The 25594-nt window shown below is 43.3% G+C and overlaps 2 protein-coding genes across 5 annotated transcripts in view; one reads left to right on the top strand and one right to left on the bottom strand.

Moving 5' to 3' along the window:
• Nucleotides 1–9122, bottom strand: part of tnksa (tankyrase, TRF1-interacting ankyrin-related ADP-ribose polymerase a) — a 62604-nt gene extending 53482 nt beyond the window's left edge. For 3 of the 4 annotated variants that reach the window (XR_004610601.1, XR_004610603.1, XR_004610602.1), the window contains exons 1-4: nucleotides 8567–9113; nucleotides 6956–7071; nucleotides 5415–5523; nucleotides 291–386 (exon numbers count right to left, since the gene is read on the bottom strand). Coding sequence is in view for 1 of the 4 variants with exons in the window: in XM_034546536.1 (XP_034402427.1) it covers nucleotides 291–386; nucleotides 5415–5523; nucleotides 6956–7071; nucleotides 8567–9098 (853 nt within the window). In the remaining 3 variants the exon portion in view is untranslated. Of the gene's footprint in view, nucleotides 1–290; nucleotides 387–5414; nucleotides 5524–6955; nucleotides 7072–8566 lie in introns of all 4 variants that reach the window. The other variant, XM_034546536.1, reaches the window with a different exon arrangement.
• A 3893-nt stretch (nucleotides 9123–13015) lies between these two features.
• cldn23a (claudin 23a) lies at nucleotides 13016–14624 on the top strand. Its single transcript, XM_034546959.1, has one exon. It carries the CDS (start codon nucleotides 13115–13117, stop codon nucleotides 13937–13939), a length of 825 nt encoding a protein of 274 aa, XP_034402850.1. The 5' UTR covers nucleotides 13016–13114; the 3' UTR covers nucleotides 13940–14624.
• Nucleotides 14625–25594: the final 10970 nt, after the last annotated feature.

A 25594-nucleotide genomic window follows, 5' to 3' on the forward strand; every position in this document is an offset into this window, starting at 1 on the left:
AAAAAAAAAAATAAGAGGGTGATAGGTGGACCGAAACAAGAGGCAATACCGGGCAGAATGAAAGGAATATTGGGGGGGAACGGTGTGTGTGCAACCTGTTAACATTAAGAGAGGAGTGGGAAAGAGTGCGTAAGAGAAAAAAAAAAAAAAAATACCAGAAAGAGAGGACCCAGAGAACAGGAAAGACAAACAAGCGCACACAATCTGCAACGGGAACACAGACGTGTGCATGTGTGTGCGTGTGTGTGTGCGTGTCATGTGACAGACAGATGTACAGACGGGACACTGACCTGTGAGAACGGCCTTGCCGGAGGGCTCACCCAGGTCCAGGGCGGACTTGCCGTCGGTGTTGCGGATGTTGGGGTCGGCTCCGTGCTGCAGTAACACTGTACAACAGGGCAGACACAGACAGTAGCTGAACTCCTGGACTGTCACGCAAACTCCCCGACACACACCTTCCGTTAGTCGTCCTCCTCGTCCTCCTCCTGCACCTCCTCCTGCTCCCGCTCCCGCTGCCCATCCTGCTCCATAAACTGCTCTCCCTGGACCTCCTCCTTTCTCTCCCACTTGCTCCTGTGCTATCCCTCCTCTTCCTCCATCTCTGCCCGAGTCTCCTGCTGCACGTCCTGCTTCACATTTCTCTCCTTCTCCTCCTCCTCCTCCCCTGGCCGCTCCACCTCTGTCGCTCGCGCCGCTCTCTCGGCTGCCCCTGGCTGCCTCTGCCCTGCCAGCCACGCCGCTGATGTAAACAGACATGCCACAACAAGAGCAGCGGAAGCTACGCTACGCCACACCGCCAGACAAACGGCGGACCGTACAAAGAGCGGCGACGTGACCGGCTACAAAGCACATAACACCTCCGCGGAGGAGCGCGGGGGAGCCTGTGGCGAAGCCGGGAAGAATAAATTAGAATGAGTGAGGAAAGGAGAGACGAGTTGACACGGCTAATCGAGGCAGCAGCAGAGGCAGCAGCAGAGGCGGCAGCGACGAGGCGGGCAGGCGGTGCGAGTGGAGAGACTCTCGCCTCTCCGACTGACTGAGCGATGCAGCGGAGAACAAGATGAGGGGGGGGGGGGGGGGGCGATGGGGGGGGGGGGGGGGGGGGTGGGGGGGTGAGAGGATGGGAGAGGACAACAAACCAAGAGTGTTTGTGTGCTTGAGAGAGGAGAGAGAGCAGGGAGTAGTAAAAAAACAGACGAGAAGTGGAATGAGGAGGGAAAAGACAGGAAAGGAGAGAAGAGGAGAAGGAAGAAAAGAAGAGAAAAGAGGAGACATGAGAGGAGATGAGAAAAGAAGAAATGAGAAGAGATGATAAGCAGGGAGGAGAGGAGAGATATAGGAGAGGAGAGGGTCATGAGACTACTGAACAGGTATGAGCTGAATAACAAACTCTGCCTCTACTCTGTTTTCTAATGTCACTCTGGCTCCAATGTCAACACACTCACTGCCTTCCTCTCTATCTCGCTTCCTACTGTTGTGATTGCTCAGCAGTCCCGGTGCTCGTGCCCTTTGAACTAAAACTACTCGACAGAGAGGACGGTAGAGGAGTGACGATATCGCGAGTAATGCCCGCAGGCATCCGTGTGCCCGTGTGTGCCCGAGCACTGACGCAGACCGTAGTCACCCCTCCACAAAAATATGATTTAGCTCTGCACCACACACACACACACACACACACACACACACGCACGCACGGCGAGAGGATAAAGATATGTCAATAGAAAAATGACCACGCACGCACGATTTGGGTTGTCAACTTCTAACTTAGGGTTTTCGGTTTGGTCTCTCATGTGCACGACTTTTTCAGCAACACCGTCCAAAGCCCCTCTCTGGACAACCGTAATCCCCTTTTTTGGAGAATGTCAGGTTTGCAGACTACCTGAAAAGGCCTGCGTCCAATTAGTAAGTAACTTGGGGACATGTGTTTGTTCTCATCTGAGATGTGCTGTTCAAATGGGGAAAAACTGAGTCAAATAGCAGACTGGCAGGTTCAGCATTACGCCGTCTTTTTAAGCCGAAATTCATTGTTCAACCCTTTTATGATCACATCGCCGGTCATAAAAGGGGACAAAAGACCTCTTTCTTCAGCTTTCTATAACAACATCCAACCATCCTTTGTTCATGTGCTTGGGTGAGGTATGCCTGACATCCATGCATGAATCAATTCATCTTGATGGGTTTTTAAAACGTTTGTTACCTTTTATATACTTTGAGCGATACACCTTCGTAGCTATTTATCGGGCTACATTCTCAGCCCGCCCACTTTCTAGCGGCTCAATCAAATCCCTCTTTCAGCCGCTAAAATATCACTGGGGAATAAAAGATAAAGACGCTCTAACTTCTGTTTCACTGGGGCTTCAACACTTCCTGCAGCTCCCTCGGAGTAAAAGCCTTTCTGTGAATGTGTAATATTAGTTGGTCTAAATTTGCATGAAGACATTTTTAGTGGCACAGTTTGCACAAGAGAACACTTGGACAAAGAGCTGCAGGCACTTATTTGGGCAAAAGTTTAAAAAAACGCCACCCTACGTAAAAGAAGCTTTTAGTAAAAAACTACAAATGAATGCATTTAAACATCTGAAACTGACCGGGTGACGACACCAAATGTTGTTCAGAGACTATTAATTGATCAATAGAAATAAAATAGATCATTTATTATGCATTTCAAGTCAATTATCCAGGAACAAATGCCAAATCTAATCTGTTCTTTTCTTTTAATTCATATCTTTGGGTTCTGGGCTGTTAGTTAAAACAACATTTCTTGTTTGAATCAGAGGCACTGAGATATTGGAACGGGAAATTTCCACAATTTTAATATATTATTATATATAATATTTCATTAAAAAAAAAAAATTAACCATTTGTTATAGTATCTTAAATTAACCAATGCAACCGTATTATCCTGCCACTAACAGACGTCATAGCAAGTTCAATAAATTAAAACCCCTGGACGAGGCTTATTGTAAGTCATTTCAACAAAGTAATAAACAATAGACCCTTAATAAGCAACGTTATTAACCTGACTGACATCTGGGGTGGGAAAGGGCGGAGACTCAGTCGGCCTATGATCCTCTGGAGATGAGGACACCACGGGAACCGTGTACTGAACAGACATTTATGGAGGCGGCGGGTTATTAAACTCGGAGCCAATCGCGTGGCTGCTTTAGGATTTCCAAGATCTTCTTATCCCAAGTTTGTTGATGAGATTGCCCCCAAGACCTTGAGCTGGCAGAGATGCAGGTCCAGCGATAAAAGCTCAAGTTGCGTGAACAACCAACGAAGAGGATAGAGCGTCCTTCATGCTGAGCTGAAGTTACGGGAGAATCTGATTTGTCTCTCACTCTGCTGCCAACTCTCTAAACCTGGCAGGAGGACAGGCCACCAAAACGCTGTCCAATAAACAAGCTACAAGAGGTCAGGTGGTTTTTGTGTTACAGGCCTCGGTTTGCCTGTAACTGTGCAGTTCGGATGGAAAACCTTTTCTGATTAACACCAGAAGAAAAGAGAGTTAATGCTGGGAGGGGTCGTCACATGGTGGTTTGACCTCAACAAGAATGCTCAGATACCAGACACCAGTGCATACCTCTACATGATAGAATACAACGGTTTGATATGTGAAGACCTGGTTCAAAACAGATATTGTAAAAAGGAACGCAAATGGCGTTGCCGTGTCGAATGTCTTAACAATATCTTAAGATTCAAACATTTACATTTCCCCACGAGTCCTGCTGACTCAACATTATTGCGGACCATTTGCCACGTGACGTTTCCTGCATCCATTGGTTTCAGATCATCTTTGCACACTATGAAAATCAACCATCAAACGTGCAATACATACATACATACATACATACATACATACATACATACATACATACATACATACATACATACATACATACATACATACATACATACATACATACATACATACATACATACATACATACATACATACATACATACATACATACATACATTACATACATACATACATACATACATACATGGCTTGACTGTTCCGTGCCCTTCAATGACAGGAGCCCGGGAATGTCCCCGTGACTAAACGAAGTGCGGCCTCCAACTCCAAGACGATTGGCCTCAGCTTCTTAACTTCGACTGCACAAACTTGTCCTAAATTGCTCTGTAAAGCCGTATGAATACCACCTGTACGCGAGGAGGTGTGCATTTGTGCGATTGTAATATCATTACAAAACGGCACATCTTGCTTTAAAGCGAAGCGGTGCGCGGCTTAGGCGGGAGGACGTCACGGTGTTGTCACGGTGTTGTCACAGTGTTGTCACGGAGCGGGGCGCTGTAGAGTAAGTCCGCGTTTTTCTGGGGACGCGCTTTCCGTTAAATTGACAGCCCACGGCGACCCACTACACGATAGGCCTTTTCAATAAAACCCGAGAGACAAACTAGCGCGCATGCGTTATTGGAAAACATACGTTAAATGCTTAATAAATCCTCAGAGCCCCAAAAAGCCCTCTGCGTCTACGCAGTCATTACGGGGCACCGGCATTCTGCAGCAGCTTGTCGTAGACATTAAAAAAAAAAGAAACGACAGGAGCAACTTTTTCCTCCTCGCTGCTCTCAGCACTCCAGACTGAATCCGGCAGCCCGGTGACGCCGACTATCATTGCAGTCATTTGTTATTGCTCCTCGCGATGAGCAACGCTTTCCAATAAAGATCATAAAGATTATCCTCCAACTTGCTGCGCTGATCTTTTCCACTTCAGATCTTCTTCAGGCTGTCGCTGGTGTACTTTCTGAAATATCGTCGTGGCGTTTCTATTCTTAAATGAAAATTGTACGTATGGTGTAATTTCTTTTGTCTTTTGTGCAAAGAAATCAAATCTCTTTTGTCTCCTGTATGGGCTTAAGAACAGGCAGTAACACTGTAATTGCAATTTGAAGCTTATTTGCTGGTGGATCCTTAGTGGAGGAATAACAGCGTACAGTCTGCAGGTGGTTTATTATAGTTTCTCAAATTGATTATATTGATTATTATATCATTGATTGATTATACAGAGCTCCGGGTTGTGAATTCGGGGGGCGGTGGAAGAGAAGACAATTAAAAACAAAAAAGGGCCCACACAAACACTCGAGGGGTGTTAATATCTATAAATCCACTGCAGCAACACCACTGCAATTAATGAAACATATTTAGAAAGGCCACAGAACAACCACTGACTTGTATTGCACCCAAGGGAACGATGCAACTCCGGGAAGCAATGTGGCAACCAGTAACACTGATTTACCAATCAGTGTCTCACGGAGCCAACAGACGCCGAGCCAAAAGAATAACTCAAAATGCCACAAGACCATTAAATGTAAATACACGGACGGTTAATATGCACTTGTGTGTATGGAGCCCACAATGCGTGCGCCGTGCGTTTATCTGTGCTTACCTATACAGACGTCTATCTTGCCCTTGATGGCAGCTTCGTGGAGTGGCGTGTAGTTCCAGTTGTCTCGAGAGTTGGGGTCGGCCCCCTGACACAGCAGCAGGGACACCACCTGGAAACAACAGACAGCACATTGCATTTTCTCTTGGTTTGGCAAAAATAAATCATTTTTATATACAGTATATACATTGTTTGTGTTATAATAACAATTGTGAGCTTTTGTTCATATAAGGAAGTATCAGTCTATATGTTACTGGTTATTATTAAATGAACTTGGCACAAATTAAAATGTTTCAGGTTCGTCTGAAAAAAAGAAGAAGCACTTTTTAGGAAAGACAATATTTTGGAATGATGCAGCAGCCTGTTTACATCTCTATTAAATCATAGTTCAATATGCGATAAGTCTCTGAGCATCACCATGGTGTGACCGATTGGTTCAAGGGCGGCGGTTTTGAAGCCTCGAGTTCGACATTTCAGGCCGTCGACATCTTGGTTCATTGGAACCGGAAAAGAAACGGGAGAATGGAGCCAAGTGCAACCGGAGGCGATCAGAACGATGACAATAAACTTTCATGAACTGATGTTAAAGGAGAAACACGGACAACGCCATGGTAGCGACCTGTCGATCACAAAGTAGCCACGCCCCAAAGCATGCCGCTTTTTGGGCTGTTTTACTATACGAACGTCATGCTGTATTGAAGATGTCGTGCCATTTAACCATAAACTCATGTTTACAATGTTTACTTAGGTAGTAATAAATCAAGTGAGAGATTAGTAGGGTCATTTTCTCAAAGACTTCTTTTCCGCAACCAGAGAGAAAGAATGCCAATTTAAAAAAAAGGCACTTCCACGTTTGCTTTACTTTTCAGAACCGGAGGATGGCGCCTAAAAAAAAAAAATAATTTAAAAAAAGAAAAAGCATTGCAGTTTAACAGCTTTCCCTGACGTCAACAGTGCGACACAATGCCTGCGCCGATGCCACACCAACGTGCCCGTCAACCTCAGACTCCATCTCGCCCTCACTCGTGTTATAAGACGACCACATTCTCCTTTTCTTCATGCAGCAACTTGTTCTCAACTCGAAGGGTTTAATCCTCCACTTTCCAGCAGTTATTCCACAATCCTGAGTGTCAGACCCCCATACGCCTCATCTTCCACTCCAAAAAACATAAACCAAAAGCAAACAAGCCCTCTCAGAGGGGCCTCCGTGATTGGTTTCTGTTTGGACAGTGTTTACTCTAATCGCGGCGCCAATCATCCCTGTGATCACACAGTTGCATTAGCACTGCGCTTTTCTGACATGGTCGCAAAGTGCTCCCAGAGAAAGCTCTAAAAGCCTTTAAAACAATCAAAATGGTTATCACTCGATTGATGACAGTGGTTAAAGGCCCGGGGAGATAAAAACATCAAAGTAGCAACGAGGGTCTAAGGGTTGTTGCATGTTACCGATTACAGTTTACTTCTTTGTCCGTTTGGGATTCTACCTTTTTTTTTTTTTTTAATTAATACTACTACGTCAATAGGGTTGCTGTGCAAAGTCTCACCTCGGAGTGGCCGAATGAGCAGGCGTTGTGAAGCGGGATCAGTCCGCCGTCGTCCCGTGCGTGCACATTGGCGCCCATCTGAAGCAGGTGGTCCACCACATCTCTCCGCCCAAAACCTGAGATATAACCAGAGAGCAAAGAGAGACCAAAGAGAGAGAGAGAGAGAGAGAAGAAGGAGATGGCAGTTACAGCATTTGAAGGGCGAGGTCCAGATGAAACCGCTTCTTAAAAATCAAATCTGCATCTTTGACAGAAGGTTTTTAGACCGGCGTCTTGTTTAGTTTTCTTCATATTTGCACAGCGTGTTCATTTGTTCTGCGACGTGACAGCTGTTTTGGAAAGCAGCGGACAAGTGAAGCCTGCTTCATTGTTCAAGCTGCTGGGGATTATGGAGGCCTGAGATGTAAAACAGCTGCGCAAGTCTGTCTCCCCTTCATCTTCTTTCATCTGCACCGAGGAAATAATTAAAAGCAGTCAAGTCTGGAGCTGAAGAGTTAGAACTGAAGATGAGCCCCTTGTTCAACGGCCGCGGACCATGAACAAGAACAGGGAAGAATAAAACAGTCTCCTCTACGTCTTGCTTGTAGAATAAATGATGTTTAAACATTGTGTTGCCTTCATAGTTAAGTCTGGCCTTGTTCTTGTTTTTGTTTGTCTTTTTTTGGGGGGGAGGGGGGGGGGGGTGCAAGCCTATTTGCAAACGTTTTGAAGCAATTACAAAATGTCCACCTGTCGGTGACTGTAAACTGTCAATACGCAGAATAAAGACATCACTGATTGGGGGATTTGTCAGTGCTGTATCATCTTTCTGTGGGCCTTGCATCCGTCCCTTAACCCACGAAGCAACTGTCACACCCCTGCAACGTTTTTAACTCGTAAACCGAATTTCTCAGTCCTACCCTGATTTAAAGTCATTTTAACCCACTCAAAAGTTGCACAAATCTTAAGATAATTTCCACATCTGGTAATGCATTAGTGAATATTCTAAGAAAAGGAGCAACATTACAGAGTTACCGCTGATGTTATGGAATTGTTCTGCCCACGCTGGTCCTTTGGGCCTGTATTATTTAGGTTTATGGTGTGTGACCAAAGCCGTATTTGCTCACTCAAAAAGATGCTTCCTCTAGTCTACTACTACACTGTTGGGTATCACTTAACTCACTTAGAAGAAGCATAGGCAGCGGTTCTCCACCTAATACAGTACAATATGCAATAATACAATCAAATCAACTCTCTGTTGTTATGTTGTTGTCATTAACACAATGTTAATACTGGTACCGAATTTCAAACAAGACATCGACACTTTAACAACTTAGAAAGAGAGATGGGGCATTTGTTTCAGATCAGAAAAGTATGTTGTTGTTTTTGCTCTAAATAACCAGTGACATCACCACTAATGGCTGGTAACTGTGACATGAACTTTGTCCTAGTTGCTGCATTTCACATCTGTTGTAAGACGTTTCTGTTGATGGGCATTATCCTTAAAAACTGTTGTCCAGCTCGTGGCTAATGTCTGCCCGTGATTATGAGCCACTTTCCGCTCACTCCCAACGCCCTAAAAGCAGCCGCGCCGCTGCGTCTCTTTACGCGGACATCGCCCGTTATGTTTACCTGCGGCGAAATGCAGCGGCGTTGATTTACGTCCGGCCATGTCTTTGGCGTTCACGTTCAGCGTGTCCACGAGTTTCTTCACCCTCGTAACGTCGCCGGTCCGACAGGCTTCAAACAGCTCCCTGAAAGCCCCGTTTCCCCCGCCGCCGCCGCCGCTGCTACCGCTGCTGCTGCTGCTGCTGCCCGCGTCCCCGCTGCCCGAGTCGGGCGTCGAGCCGGGGCTGGTCCCGCTACCTTCGGTGGTTGTCGGGGAGCTAGCGCTGCTGCTAGCGCTGCTGCTGCTGCTGGCGGTGAGGGCCAGAGCCGGGGAGGAGGAGGAGGAGGAGGAGGTACTGGTGGGAGAGGCAGGGGTTCCCTCGCCGTCAGACCTGGTTTCCATCGCGCCACCTCGGGTGAGCGCGGTGGCATCGTCGGTGGGTGCCGGCGGAGAGCCAAGTGGGGTGGCGGGGTGAGAGGCGCCGCGGGGCGGGGAGGACAGCAGGGAGTTTGGCTGCTGCTGCTGCTGCTGAGAGGAGCGACGAGGCGTCGCCATTTTCACAACACAACAGTCCCCACTGGCAACAAAAACACTGCCGACAATTTCCTGCCCAGAAGAGTCCGACTTCCGCTCGGGCTTTACTGGGATTACGGGAATGGACTGTGTCCAAAACGGTTTAATCCAGTTTTAGTCAAATATCAGAACAATTTCATGAGCGACATAATATGTGTGCAGGACTACAAATATATTCTTAAAATGTGGTTTATTGACCGTTTACACAAATGCATTTATCTCTGTTTTGTGTTTCTCTGTGAAATGTTTGTATTATAAATGTTTGTTTTTCCCCTTTACTTTTTGGATTGAATTTAAAACTATTTGGTAAGTATGTCAAGTTAGGATTCACATGTTAACTAACTTTTACACAAATTAAATATGTTTCCCTTTATTTGTTCATGGTATGCATCTTGAATTTGTTCTATGTGTGTTTCATTTGAGTTTACGCAGCATACCCCTGCGGGCCCTCAGTTTACATGTTCTCAAGTGTGCTAGTTATGTAACAACATTAATAACTGTTCATTTAGCTTAAGACACATAATTGGCAAATACAATAAATATAGGTTTTGGACTTTGTTGAGTTAATATCAGAACCAGCTTTATTGGCCGTGTGTGCGTGTGTGTGTGTGTGTGCGTGTGCGTGTGCGCGTGTGTATGTATGTGTACACACACACATACATGGAATTTCACTCCGGTTACACGTCGCTCTCGTCGTATGAACATATGATATACAAATAAACAAGACAAATATAAAAAAAGACATTAAAGACAACAGAGTAGAACACAAACTAAGCATCACCATTCAAATATAACTAGTATGTACACAAAAAATGAATATATATAGAATAATATATATGAACATATCACGTTTATATTAATATGCGAGGCATTATTTTAGCAGTTGAGTGATGGCAGGCCTGGCTTGACACAATACTACCATCTAGTGGATACCATTGGTAATCATTTTAGAATACAGGAGCTGTTACACTGCAAATACAACACTGAAAACACATGATATAAGAGTATACTGTCAAATGACGTAAATGCAGAATGTATAAAATTAAACATAGAACTGTATGTGTGATTTTGGACATTTTAATAAACGTTTTAATGTATACAACATTACGCATTAGGTATGACAAACTATACAACGGTGTACAGACAATATATGGCATTCAATTACTACATTATGTGATCAAATAAAATACATATCATACCTTTCTTTACCTTTTTACAGAAATAACATTTTACTATTTACAAAGATCCAATTTCGCTGGTTTTGATAGTTCTCTAATGTTTGATTGAGCAAAACAATATGTATTCTTATATTTTATTAATTAACCAAATGAGCTTTAAAAATATTTCCACGTTGGTCTTTATTGTTCACCTCAGCTCTACATTTTCATTGAGAAATCTAAGAGGTGTATCACAGACTACTGTCTACGACAACATACAATCAGTGTATTTTGACAAAATTAAACCATTTACCCAGATGAAAAACTACCCAAATATGGTGAAAACTCCAGACACATGATGGCTGTGATTTGAGCCTAGAACCTTCTCGCTATAAAACTAACTAATGACTGAGACACTAAACCACACATCTGAAATACACACTTAATATAGATGTTTTTCTTCTTCATTAAGACAGTACCAAGACAATAAAAATAATTCTAATAGTTTCTCTAATTGGCCAACAGGTGACAGCAGACAAGCTGCAATAGTATTTTACAGCTTTGCAATGTTTGGGCTACAACACGCTCCTAAAATTATTTCTTGAATGAACTTTTTTATTTGGAAAGCCACAACCTCAGTTTGAAGCCAAAAATGTCAAACTGGTTAGTCATCGGAAGTCGTCATCTTACATTTTCTGCAAAAAATGTTCTTAAAATACATCTAGGCCATAGTAGTGGGGTCAGTAGTAGTGGAGTCAATATCGGTGCAGGACAGCCAGTTAGATATATGTAAATATACAATGTTTAACAATAGAGCCTCTGTGGGTTGTGTAAATGAATGATGTGACAGCTGGTCACATGAGATCGGATTCCTCTTGTAAAAGTCCTAAAACGGGAGGGATGAGTATGTAACGTTCCGCCTGGTCGGTTGGATGACAATACCGCTCATACTTTCCTTCAGCTGCTCTTTGTGTGCCAAAGCACCAACCTGACCTGTAAAACAATTCTCAACAACAACACCAAACCCCAACGCCCTCAAGTTTGAATTTGTGCTCGTGTGCTCATGTACATGGAACATTACATGTCATTACATGCCATTTAGCTGACGCTTTTATCCAAAGCCACTTACAATAAGTGCATTCAACCATGAGAATAAACTCAGAACACTAAGAATCAAGAAAGTAACGTTTCTTCAAGAAAGCCAAACTACAAAAAGTGATACAAATACCATAAGTAATACCATAAGTAAGTGCCATTCAAGTGCCACTGAAGTGATAATCGGTTTTTATTCAAGGTATAGTCGGAAAATATGTGTTTTTAGTTTCCGGCTAAAGATGTGGAGACTTTCTGCTGTCCTGATGTCAGTGGGGAGCTCGTTCCACCAATGAGGAGCCAGCACAGCAGACAGTCTGGATTTTGTCGAGTGATTAGGAACACATTTAGAGATAAAGAAAAACTCAGCTGGTCCTGACATCAGTTGTCGGTTGCCATGTGTACTCAACTTCGAACTGAAATAAGAAGTTTTTCATATTGTCAGTCTTTTGAAATTACATAAGAGGGCCTGTTTTGGCGAGTTGTGATGTGGCCAATTTAAACAATGTCGTCTCTGGGCGTATCGTCAGCTGTTCTCATGTTGTTACCTTCATTAACAACTTAATCCCTTTGGGCTTGACCACAGGGTGTGTGAGAGCTATGCACAGTGACGTTATTCACGTTCAGGCTTACGAGCATCATTTACATGGACTCTATACCCTCAGCAGATACTTTAATAGCGTTTGTGAATAAATCACTTTCAACGTAATAACAGAGTGACTTCAGAGGAACCCCCACCCCCCCTCCAAAAAAAAGAGCATGGGGGTCGTACGAAAGAGAGAACAAGCAATATAAACAAAGAGGTAAATAGAAAAGGACAGATGTGCAGATGGAAATATAGGAGGACAGATGACGAGATGACAACCGCAAGTAGGAGGAGCGGTATTTGAGCTATTGTCAGATGTTTCCTGCAGAGCTACATTCCAGTTTATCCTGTAGTCTGACAGGTTCTTCCAAAGCTGAATACCTTATGAGAAAGCTACAGTGAATTATGTAATGAAGACCTCCAACATAATAAATAACTTAAATGTGCACAGAATAGAGTGTGTGTCTTTGATTGATCCTTGTTTTATTTTTATTAAATTGCATCACCAGTGTGTTAAATGGGCTGGTATGACTGCTGTTGAACAACACAAAACCTACGTGTATCCTTAAGTAACATAAGTTGTGGTTCATCAATAGAAATGTGTGGCAACGCTCCTATTAATAAGTGTGTGCTTGTTCATATGTTTCCTACATATAATCTATATACATTGACACACTTTTTATTGAGTAAATTGTGTAATCAGGATTTGAGGACTACAATCTTACAGACATAACACAAGTGTATGGACCTGATATAATTTGGGTGAAGTAACAAAGGGTATACATATAGAAACATATATATTTGTAGCCTATCATTCTAAAACTTTGACCAGGCTGATGATACATGCAACGACAACACAGCGACATATTTCATCACTTTTTTTGCCTGATACAATCTTCGCCGAAACTCCGTCCTGCTCTGCTGCTATCGCCCTCCGCCCATCTGCTCACGGCGCGCCGCACCTGTCCTGTTTGGGAACTGAGTCAGACGGGCAAGGCTAAAGCCCCGCCCACTGGCAGGTTACCGTCGGACTTGTTCTTTAAGAGCAGCTGTTGGGGCTGTCAAAACTCAGTCGCTCCTTTCTAAATTACAAATCGGAGTTTGGAATTAAGGACACACACACGGACACACACACCAGCAACAATCAAAAGTCCACAGCCACCATGAACCGAACACCACAGGAGTGGATCCGGTTGTCTTTGCGCACCCCGGGCATCTTCATCTTCGGGTTGGTTTTGGCCCCGTGCGGATGGATCCTGAACCTTACAGCCACCGTGGCCCCAAACTGGAGGACCCTCCACGGCATTCCGGACATCCCGCCCACTGACTTCATCCAGCAAGGCATCTGGGAGATCTGCAGATCCACCACAGCCAACACGAGACAGGATTGCAGCCTGCAGGACACCACGTATTTCGGCAACCAGCTCATCACGATCGCTCAGGGTTTGATGGTGGCCTCCCTCATCGTGACTATCATCGGGCTGGCCGTGGCCATCCCGGGGGTGCGCTGCTGGACAGACAGGCCTAACTGGATAGTGGCCGGCCTGGGCGGCGTGTTGATCTTCCTCTCGGGAGTCATGATCATCATACCCATCGCCTGGTACACCCACATCTTAAAGTCGATCTCATCAGTATCCCCTACCACTGACGTACGCGTCGGCTACTGCATCATCCTGGGCTACATCGGCGGGATATTTGAAATCCTGGCCGGCTTCGTGATGTTCATCGGGATCTGCCGCTGCTGCGGAGGAAGGAACCGCGGGGAGACGCGCATCAATGAGGTCACGGGCGTCCGGTTCGGCAATCTGAAGCAGCCGGTGAGGAGAGTCGAAGTGCCGAGCCTGGACCGGTCCCGGAGCGTCGTCAGCAGCGTCCCGTACTCAAAGGACTCCATGGACGACGACGTGTCCTTCCCCCGGGCCAAGAGCCCCCCAGTCCGGACAATCAACACCTCCTACGGCGGCAGACCCTATGATGCCGACCTCTGAGAAGCACGTGGCAAGACAATGTGCAAAAGGGACTTGGGAGCGTGGGAAAGAAGCAATGGTATTATTATTCAATGACTTTATAACATCACACATATTAACCCACTTCAGTCACACTGTATATACTATGCTGGAGTATTGTAGTAATAATATAGAACAATGCTGATAACATAAGGGTTGTGACCATATGAAATAGTGTAGGGAATAGGCTATTTAAGTGGTACCAAGATATCAATCACCGTAAATATTATGAAATCCCTGTAGAGTCACTATTAAGTGAAGCATAATCTCTTTAAAGGTGTTATCATTAGGACAGATTAGGCTGCTTGAAGGCATAATGGCTAAATGATGAGGGTGGACTGAGGCTGCAGTTCAATGCGCTACAGATGAGATTCATTATGGGCTGAAAGGAAGTCTAATTCTTACATAATTGTGATACATAGGTGTATGATTCAAGCAGTGCAGCAATGGTAAAGATGGGATGCATATATATTAAGATATGCCATCCCTTCATTGTCTTTTACAGTCTGCAAATGATGCTGAATCCCATTTGTGACTAGACCTCATCTGTAAAGAAGCTTTTGCATTTTCCTGTGTACATTGGCTAATATTTTTCTCAATTTTGATGTCAATTTTTTTTTTTTTTTTTATGCACTTTACAATTATGGCAACCTTGAAGGACAACAGGCCACCAGTTTGAACAAGAAGGAATCCCAAGGTGATCAATCTAATGTTGTTTAATAAATGTGCACTGTTTCCTAATTACAAACGACTCAGTACACTTCCTCAACTCAATATACATCTGTTTAAATCACACTACACGGTGGAGGTGCATGAATACATTTTTTTAAGATATTTGACCTAGCTCTGGTCATGACGACAATGCGGTAAAGTTATATGTTTTATCAGCAGAAAAGTTATAAAAGTGCCCGTAGAGCAAGAATCCCAAATGTTCACATTTTAGTAAAGTATTGTATTCTATCATCTGTGACCAGAAGTTATTATGGACACACACAAATACAGGCAGCCTAGATTCACCTGTCTTTCTTTGGCTCCATGTCTGCTACGTACACAGACAATGTCGCCCGACCGGTCTGAGAGGTTATGGTTTCTTTGGTCTTTTTGTCTCCAACAATACCTCTCCTGTTTAACTGGTTTAACATCTCGTAACAAGGCAACACTGTAGTGAACAGGTGTCCCCTCTTTCGCTCCCAGAGAGTCTTTTGTTGTTGATTTGACCCCCAAGAAGCCACAATGCAGTTCTCCATGCAGAACCTGTTAAATGCCAGTTAGACGAGGAGTAATGGCAAAGTAAAGAAAGGCACTTTTTACACCGACACTGACTAATAATAAACTTATAACTTATGGTTACTTGTGTTGAAACAACTTAAGAAATAGCACATTCAACATGCAGTGAGTTGGGATTTTAAAAAATCCATGAATGAGGGAGAAATAATGTCAGTAAACCAGGGATAGTAATATTAGCTTTCTTGGTAAAAAGACACCATAAAAGAAAAAAATGATTGTATTCTCCGGCTTCTAGCAGACGTCTAGAAAAAGGATTCAAGATGGTTTGGGTTTCAAGCTTCTGTCCATTAAACTACGCGTTGAATGCAGTGACTCACGAAAGGACTGTCCACGATAAGTGGGGTGAGGATAAATGAAGCCGAAAGACGTCAGTTGTTATTTATAGCCTCACCTTCCTTCGCTGCTAAGAGACATTATTCTGGCCACTCACAAAAAGCTACCTCTTTAAAAAAAAAAGTTTTATTGTACTTCCATAAAGCCGGGAGACTCTCAAGAGATGGCATAAAGCATTGCGCAATACTACACATAAGATCTGGGATTTAAGTTAAAGCTGGATCCTGCATTTCCCATAATGCAACCAAATGTCTTTCCATCACAGATATATATATATATATTTTTTTTTTAAAACATTTTTTAAAGCACACATTTTTTCAGATGTGACATGAATCCAACTCTTTTTACAAACAGGTAATACTCCCCATGGCAATACCATTATGTGTATAAGTTCCCCCTTAATAATCAAGCAAACGCCATCCCATGAACTCATAAAGTGCTACAGTTTATTTTTGCTCCCTCCACTGTAAAACAAACATGTGAAGCGTGTTCATTAGTGGGAAACCGGAGTTAGTCACTAATGAGCACACTCTACGGGTGGTACTACCAGTCAGTGTCACTCTTTTGGCAGATCCTTCCTGTTCCTTGTTGTAACAGATGCACATTCATCGCCAGCCAGTCGGCTTTATTGCAGGTCTGTGATTCCACGTCTGTGTTCCGGTGGAGTTTAGTAAACACTGAATCTGTTACTATCGTGTAACAGGATCCCAGAATGTTTTGGTGTTTCCCCAACACACACACACACACACACACACACACACAAACACAAACACACACACACACAGACAACCTGGAGCAGGAGAAGATGTCAACAACTTAGTAATTATTTAAAAGTGACGCACACATGTCTTTGTAATATTCTATTACATATTTGGATAATATAAATGACATCCTATATAATAGTATCAGGCGATTAAATAGCCTTTAGTGGACAGCATAGGTGCAAACTATTGAATGTCTAATTGAGGATTAAAAGTGGACAAGGCAACCGACTGCGCTGTGAAACAAACTGATACGGTCTTGAAATAAGGAGCTACATATGTTCTGACCTTGTCTTTTCATGTAAAGTTCTGCACATCTGCAAACAATTCATGTTAATAAGAAAAGATGCATCTTTACTTGTCTAAGAATAACGTTCAAAACTATAGCCGCAAGTATCATCCAAAAGAGGACACAATACTATTTACACTAACCAGTGTCATTCATACAGTGGTTGTATAATAATCATTTTGGTGTGACATACATACAGAAATAAAAGTGGATGTGCAGCATAGGTACTGTAAGATTCGTGGTCAAAGCTCCGGGTCCCGTTGGCGCAGGAAATTCAGGATTCGAGTTAAAGTTTAACAATATTAATGGCAAAGATAATACTCATGTAGCGTTCACGATCGTGGGGCCAGAAAGGAGGAACTCTCCACAGACGGAGTGCAGCTCCCAGGGAGCCACAGACCGGGGCTGTCTCGAGTCTCCAGACCAGTAGAACCATGTCCCCAGAACAAATGCTCGGCTATTAGTATGGTCATGCAAATGAATTCACACCTAAAGGTTAGTTCCATTGGTCAGTTCAAAGGATGCCGCCATTCTGTTCGCTACGCCAATTAGTAAACAGTCGAGGTCAAAGCTCACTCTTCCGGTCAAGGACAGGAAGTTCCCCTTCACAATAAAACCCTATTATCCTGCCTTCCGAATAAAAGCAACACATTAGGTTTCAATCGGCATCCATTTTAAACTATTGTCTAAACAATAAAACATTCATTCATTCTCATGCATCATACAGTTAATCATTACATTTGTCATTAAAACAGAATAATAAAACAGTGATCCTCTCTTATGTTTCATAATACATTCCTCCAGAATATTCCTCATAATATCCCAAATTAATTATCATATCTTTCTTTATGTATTAATTTAAAACATAAACTTCTCTTATCTACATGTGCAAATATATATAAAATCCACTACAACCTAGTCCCTCCTTTTATACTATTCCATAGTATAAACAACTTGTATTGGATTTATTTCACCGCACTGTAAACATCACTGTAATACAATCTTTATTATCAATACCTGTGGAAGAAAAAACAATATCACTCCCTCCTTTTGACCCTGCTCTGCAAAGTAACTAAAGTCTAGGAGTGTTGTGATCAGATCTATGTGTCTATCTGTGCATATGTCTATGTGCATCTTCTTCCTCTGCACTCTCATCTTCTTGATGGTCTCCTTTCTCTGCATGTTCATCTCCTCCATGGTCTCCTTTCTCTGCATGCTCATCTTCTCCATGGTCTCCTCCTCTGCATTCCTCCATTCCTCGATTTCCTCGAGTAAAAGGAAAACAGCAGGTTCAAACACTATATTTATTTTATTATCATCATACTTCTGTGATTTTTTATAATTTGAATCAATGTGTTAAAGGTGCACGATACTCCTCTGTGGGCAGCACATCTGTTGGTGAGGTCCATCACAGCAGGCAGCCAGGTACACAATGAAGGTCGACGATGGAGAGTGTAGCTGTGGGAGAGAATTAAAACACACAGAGCGGCTTTCTGCGCTGGCTCTAACTAAAGTTGGATATCTGAAATATATTTGGAAATAATTTCATATTTCCCGAACCAATTCTCTAACATGTCTGAGAAGTAGTCATTCTATTTCTATGTTTTCTTTTAATCTTCTCAAAAATTATTCTTAAAGAACTGAATTATCCAGGTTCGGACTAGCAATCTCAAACTAAATATCAAGGATCAGATTTGCAATCTCAAACTAAATTATCAAGGATCAGATTAGCAATCTCGAACTCTGTGTGAGGAACAGCTTCTCACCTGTGGGAGGAATCAACTATTAAATGCGCTTCTGTTGTCCAACGGAGTCTTAATTACTCGTCCAATCCCATCTATTTTAAATTATTTATCTCTTAATTTATTTATCTCTGCGGATTATATTAAATGTAATTGATCAACTCTATGTTCTTTTAACTATTTCAAATCCTGCTGGGATCTGATTGCGAGCTGGTATTAGTCTGGCTCTCCTCTCTTGCTCGAACACCTACTGAAAGAGAAAATGAAATCTCTCATTTCTTCTCAAAAATATTTGCAGTAGGTATTTGTGCCATGACATATTTCCAGCTATCTTTGACTTAATCGTCCCGATTAGCCCTCTCGACTATACCCTGTGATTGTGGGTGATAGACTGCTCCGTGTGCGTGTGTAATCCTAGGTGTCTTTCCACCTCTTGTAAGTGTTTGTTTGCAAAGTGTGTTGCCGTGGTCAGACCCTATTCTCCTTGGAACTTCATATCTCGGGATAAGTTCCTTCTTCGGCCATTTTTAAGACTGTCTTTGAGTCTTCTTTCTTGCAGGGGATCGCTTCCACCCATCTGGTGTATCTGTCGATCATCACGAGTAGGTATCTGAAACCTCTCTTCCCTGTTTTCTGCACCCATATCGGTGTAGTCGATGCATATTTCTTGAATGGAGCATCTGGCACTGGGAACTTCCCTTGTGGACATTTGTATGGTCTTTTCATACTAAAATCATTGCAGGTGGGACATTCATGGTGATGAGTTTCACCATCTCAGTCATATGGGATGCCACCAGAGGATGGAAACTTCCTCCTCTGTTCTTTTGGGATTCACGTGAGAGGGACCATGTGCCTGTCTGATGAGTCCTTGACACATCCTTGCAGATGCCACTATGCGTCCATCATGTGATCTCCAGAGTCCTTTCTTTTGGACGGCTCCATTGTTTCCCACTGATTCTGCTCCTGCTCTGCTTTCTTTCTGCATGAGCTTGATGTCTTCTATTCCGAGTTTTGGGAGTTCCGGTGCGGCTATGTCTGTCCTTTGTTTCACATAGCCTGCTGCCTTTTTTGCTGCGAGGTCAGCGGCTTCGTTGCCTTTTGCCACTTTTGTCTTTGTGGTCTGGTGTCCTTTACACTTCATCACTGCTACGTGTCGTGGTAGCAGGATGGCTCTCAGTAATTGCTTCAATTGACTTTTGTGCTTTTGTCAATGCCACTTCTTCTGCTAGCTGTGCAGATGCTGGCTGTGCGATGATTTCCGCAGAAATGGTTGAATGTCTTTTCTCTTGTTGCTGCACGACTGAGTATGCGGCAATATTTCCATCTTCACAATTAAGTCCATCGGCCATGTCGTTCTGGCTCGTATGAGACTGATATGTAGCTGTTGTAAGACTTTTGAAATCTTATCTTGTCATCGAGAATGCACTTGAGGTCAACTAGGCAAGAACTCCATGTTCTGTTGTTGACCTTGAGCTCGAGACACATCACAACATGAGCAGTTTTCTCAATTGCTCTTTTCAGGACTGCCAAATGTCTTGTGCAACCTGTTTTGACCTTTTCGATGTGGTCTACTTCGAGCTGTCGTACATCAGGTCTCTTTCCTCCCTCCTTTTTCTGAAACAAAACAGCGGACACTATCCCGCTTGATTCAGAAACATCAAGGTCGAAGGGCCTGTTGTGGTTCAGGTGTAGACAGCTTTGAGGCTTAGCCAACTTCTTGTTGGTCTTTGCGAATGCCTCTTCTGCATCATTTGTCCATGTGAGCAGAGCTTTCATGTTTCGGCTTCCTGCTTCAGTTATGTCTCTGAGTGGCTGTGTGAGAGACGTGAAGTCAGGAACGTAGTGTCGACTGTAGCCTGTTAGGCCCAGGAATGACAGCATCTCTTGTACTGTCTTTGGTTTAGCTGCACTCAAAATGGCCGACCTCTGTCCCGCCGACAGAGCGCACAAGTCTCCTGAGATCAGTTGTCCCAGGAATGACACTGCATTTTTGCAATCTGAGTCTTTGAGCGCTTCACCTCATAACCTGCTTTGGTTAACAGCATTAGAAGGTCTTTCGTCACTCTAAGACAAATTTCTGCAGTTGGTGCAGCTAACAGCAGATCATCCATGTACTGTACAAGTACTGTGTCTTCCGGTAATATGAAGTCTTTGAGGTCTTGCTTCAGGGCTGCATTAAACAAACCCGGGCTATCTCTGTAGCCTTGTGGCATTACGGGTTTGGCACTTGAATGTTCTGTGCAATTGTGGCTTTGTTGACGGTTCTTAGGTCATGAACCATTCTCCAGCCTCTGTTACCGGATTTTTGGACTGGTAATATCTGTGTATTCCAGTTGGACTCTGCGTCGATGAGTAAGCCTGCTTCATATTGTCCTTGAATTGTCTCTCGGATGCCATCTCTTTGTTCTAGCTGAAGCGGATATTGATAGCGCCAGACCGTGTCTTGATCTGGTTTCAAAGTCATTACCACATTATGTTGAGTGGTATGGCCAACATCATAGTCTCCTCTTGACCATATTTGTGGTGGCACTTCCAACATTTCATCAGTGGAGGGATGATTTGAGTGTTCCCTTCCATGATTTCTGTCAAGTTGTTGTTGGAGTTGTCCCTTGAAATACGAGTGTTGCTGTATCCTCCAATAGTCACCATTGGGGGGTGGGACAGATATGGGGATTTGGTAGGAATCCACCTTTCTTTTGAGACTCTCCATCATGGGGCCAATATTTCTTGCTTCATGACCTGCTCTGATCAGTAGTGTGATGTGAGGGGCAGAGTCAGGTTGCAGTGCATACCAGTCTCGTTGGTCTGCAGACAGTAAACATTCAGCTGCAACTCCTTCTTTTCCTACAATTATAGCTTCTGTTCTGATGACTTCAGCTTCACCCTCCTTTTCTTCTTAGGCGGCGGCGTAGTTGTAGGTGCAACGGTAGGGATCTTCTGGCATGACATATGGATGTTGTCATAATCCATGGCATCTATGGCACAGGTGATGATAGGTTCTCGCCCATTTGGAACCATTATTCACTGCGCCGGGCCCTCCGGGCCTCTTCATAGAAGATCCACATAATCTTCATCCTGCACTATTCTTGCAGGCATCTGGTTCTGGTTTGGAATGTGTCGTCCAAATCCTCCTCTTTGTGGGCTTCCTCTGCCTCTAGCTGCATCAGGGCGACTGTAACATTCCTCAGCCCTGTGCCCGAGTCCGTCACAGATACGACAAGGTTCTCGCCACCTGTCTCTTCTGGATCCTCTGGACTTGTCTCTGTCTTTCTCCTCTTCTTTATATTGGTCCAGGGCTTTGCCCACTGCTTCCTGGATCTGGACGACGAGGTTGCTAACAGCAGCCATCTGCTTTCGCGCTTGTGGGCCGTGCTTAGCAGCCTCTGTGTCCTCTTTTGCTATCTGTAGCTTCAGGAGTCTCATTGACAGCTCAGCTTTGGTTGCCTTTTCTTCTTCATCATCCTCGTGGTGCTGAGTGATGTGGTGTGTGATGTGTTTCTTCCACACTTCAAAGGTGGCATTCTTTATGCCCACCGTATGTTGCTCACGACTCAACTTGTCCGGGAGACCTGCTATTACAGCAGCCTTCCACATGTTCAGGTATGTCAGGTTCCTGTCATGTCTGGTGCCTGTAGCTGATTCCCAGGCGTCAGCTGCTTTCTTCAGGTACACCATGGCTTCTTCATCTGACTTTAGCTTGATGCTGGCTAGGTTGGCCATGTTGGGAGTATCTCTGGGATTATATGGCTTGTATTGAGGTGTGCCATTGCTCAATGTCATGATAGGTGCCTGAATCTGGCATTTCCCTCTTCTTCTTCACAGCACACTGGACTTGTTGCTGCCACTGACATCTGACTGTGTCGTGGTGGAGGCTTGTAGCTTATGCCTTCCTTTGCTCCCCTCGGGAGGTGTTGTCGTGATCCCTGGAGGCTGTCTCCTCCTCTGCGCCAGTTGCAAGGCACAGTTAATTGACCGGAAAGGTCAAGCAGGGCTCCTCTTCTTGTGAGATGGGGGTGGAGGGGGTTGGGGCCTTGATTTGGCTCCTCTTCTCGCTGAGGTGTCGCAGTTAGCCATGCGATTAGAATGGAGGCTCAGAGCTGGAGGTGGGGGCTCTGAGCTGGAGGTGGGGTGCCACCAGGACGCAGTCCATATGCGTCCATCGCCTGTTGTTCGGTTAGGGATGGCGTTAATGAGCGAGGGAGTGGTATCTGGGTGGGACCTATCTCCTATTTGTATCTATTGGGACGCTCTGAATTGGGGAGGTCATGACTTGGCGCCTCTCCTGGGCTTCCTCCTCTGCCTTTCCTAATGGTAATGTGATGGACTGACGTTGTCTTTACCCTGTTCTGACAGCTCTGCTTGTGACAGTTCACCTTCCTCTGCCTTTCTTTCCCTCTCTTTCTTCCACCATAATTCTCTTCTCATTAGGTCCCTGTCTTCCTCCTCTCTTTGCTGACTTTGTCTAGCATCCCTTTCTCTGCCCTTTTCTCGGCCAGCTAATGCCCTCTGCAGCTGTGCGACCTTGTTCATCAGGTCTGCGACTGTTCTGCTTTCTGTGGAGTCAAACTCTACACTGCCTCCTAATAGTCTCTCTACTGGGGCCATGGTGTGTGGAGCTTCTCTTTTAAGTGGGCTGTGGGCGTACGGGAGAGGGTATTAACATATTATGGGATAGATGGAAGGGGTGGGAACTGGGGCTGATGGCAGAAGTACAGGGGCTGTCTCCATCGACAGCTCTTTATTCCTGTTTGTTTCTTCTTTGGGGTCTTTCGGGGTGTTGCTTCTTCCTGGCACCTCCGGGCAGTGTTGTCTTCATTCACCGCTATGCCATGTCGTGGCAGTCTTGCCTACACAATGGCTTCATTGGTTCTGGTGACGTCTGCTGATCGGGACGTGAACCAATTTTCCTCTCTGTTTGTCTCTTTCAGCTTGAGCACTCTCATCAGAGTATCTTCTGGTCTTCTGTGGGCCCCTCCAGGGTTGTTACGTCAAGTAAACCCTCGGTATGACATTGCTGAACACATTTCCTCAGCTTCTTATTCAGTCTTTTGGCTTGAACTATCAGGTTCATAGCAGCATAGAGGATGTCTTCAATCCAAGCGACCGGAGTCTTGATTGAAGTTGGCTCGACATTTTCCGAGAATCGGGTACTGACTGGCTTTATATAAGGAAATGTAAATGTAGAAGGAAAAATAAAATTTCAGATTAAAATTTATCCAAAAAATTAAAAATTAATATATTTTTTTTAAATTAATTTTTTTGAATAAATTAAAAAATAAAATATTTTCACACTATGTGTCTAACGTGCAAGTGTGATGCGATTGGGAAAAATATTCAAGTTAGGAAGGGAAAAAAGTTATACATTGCAATTGGACAATAATAGGTTAGACAAAAATGGGAAAAATGTGTTACTTTATGCAAATGGAACAACGATTACGTACAGTCCACACAGCCAAGCACAAAGAAAATGATACAGCCTTCAGCTGTCAAAAATGGGAAAAACTTGTTATTTTATGCTAATGAATCACTAGGGGCCCAATCAGTATAAGTGGGACTCTGTCCAACACTTTATACAGGCTTCTCCTGTGTACTTTTAATAAGCAAATTATTTAACAGGGGCCCATTGGTATAAACGGAACTCTGTTCTATGCTTATACAGGCTTCTCCTGCGTTTCAACCAAATCAATGGGAAAAAACTTTATTTTAAGCAAATTTTTAACAATTACTTTTAACCGCCCAGCATAAACAAGCAAATGATATGATCACAAAAACTGCCAATTATGAAAAAAGCAAACGATAAAACAATTACTTTTAATCAAATAATCGTCAATAATGAAAAACAAATGGCATGAGAACCAAAACCGCCAATTATGAGAAAAGCAAACGATAAAACAATTACTTTTAATCAAAACCGGTAATGATGAGAAATCAAACGACAGTTAATCATTACATTTGTCATTAAAACAGAATAATAAAACAGTGATCCTCTCTTATGTTTCAGAATACATTCCTCCAGAATATTCCTCATAATATCCCAAATTAATTATCATATCTTTCTTTATGTATTAATTTAAAACATAAACTTCTCTTATCTACATGTGCAAATATATATAAAATCCACTACAACCTAACAGTACTTTAATCAGATATTTAATACAGTTGTTAAACAGTAAACTGACTGACTGATTCTGATGGTGAGTGGCTTCATAATTAAAAGTATACATGCCAATGTTATGCAAAGAATACAAAGGCCACCAGCAGTAATATTTACTATACTTAAAGGAGTAAAAATAAACACACGCTCATTTAAAAATCAAGCCAGAAGACAATTAAACATATCTGGCTTTTAAGACTGTGCCACATTTTTATGACAAGAGTCAAATTAAGCATAACAGGATCTGGGAATGTGTGCACACACACATTTCTTTAGGGTTATTGACCTACTTTCTTTTCTCCTTTACGTGACAGATGAGACTCAAGCTGCAATGTGGTGTGACAGTAAAGTCATGTTTTGGTAGTTTACTGAGGGCTTGGTGAGAATTTTGTTGTTACTTTTGTCATTCTTTTGAATAAAAAGAGGGGTATAAAAAAACAAAGTGGTCCAAAATGTGTATTTTGTGGTTCTTTTGTCAACCTGACCAATCATATCCAACAGAGAAGAATGAAAAAACAAACAGTTTGGTCACTTACAATCTGTTTATATACAAATATGAACATGCTGCGTATGCCCAACTCATCCTCATCATGCTTTCACATGATTAAACTAAATCTACAGGCAGATTTTAATAATATCTCCCACAGTCATCATCAAAACGTCAACGCTCCGGCAAAACAGAAACAGAGTGAAAAACAAGAGCGCAAAAAAAGAAGTGTGTCTTGCTGATGTTTGTGTTTAGCAATGGAGTTACAAAAAGGCATTTAAAGCAGTCATTCAGTCAGAAGTGCAGAGTAAAATCAGATAATACAGCACGAAAAAAACACTTAACACTGGCTCTGTTCCTGAGAGTATGCTGATTACTCAGGAGACCGATTAAAGACTTAAGTCCTCATCAAAACGTGATGCCAAAATCGATCTGGTTGAAATCTCTGGCTTACACATGTGAAATGAATTGCTGTGGAAACATTTGAAGTTTAAACGTGTACAAAAAAGTACAAAAACATGGCAAAAAGAATGTGCTTTCTTTGCATTATTTTACTCAAAGTAGCCAGTGTTAGAGGAATCATC

The sequence above is a fragment of the Cyclopterus lumpus genome, chromosome 12 (assembly GCF_009769545.1).
Source record: "Cyclopterus lumpus isolate fCycLum1 chromosome 12, fCycLum1.pri, whole genome shotgun sequence".
Classification (NCBI taxonomy): Eukaryota; Metazoa; Chordata; class Actinopteri; order Perciformes; family Cyclopteridae; genus Cyclopterus; species Cyclopterus lumpus.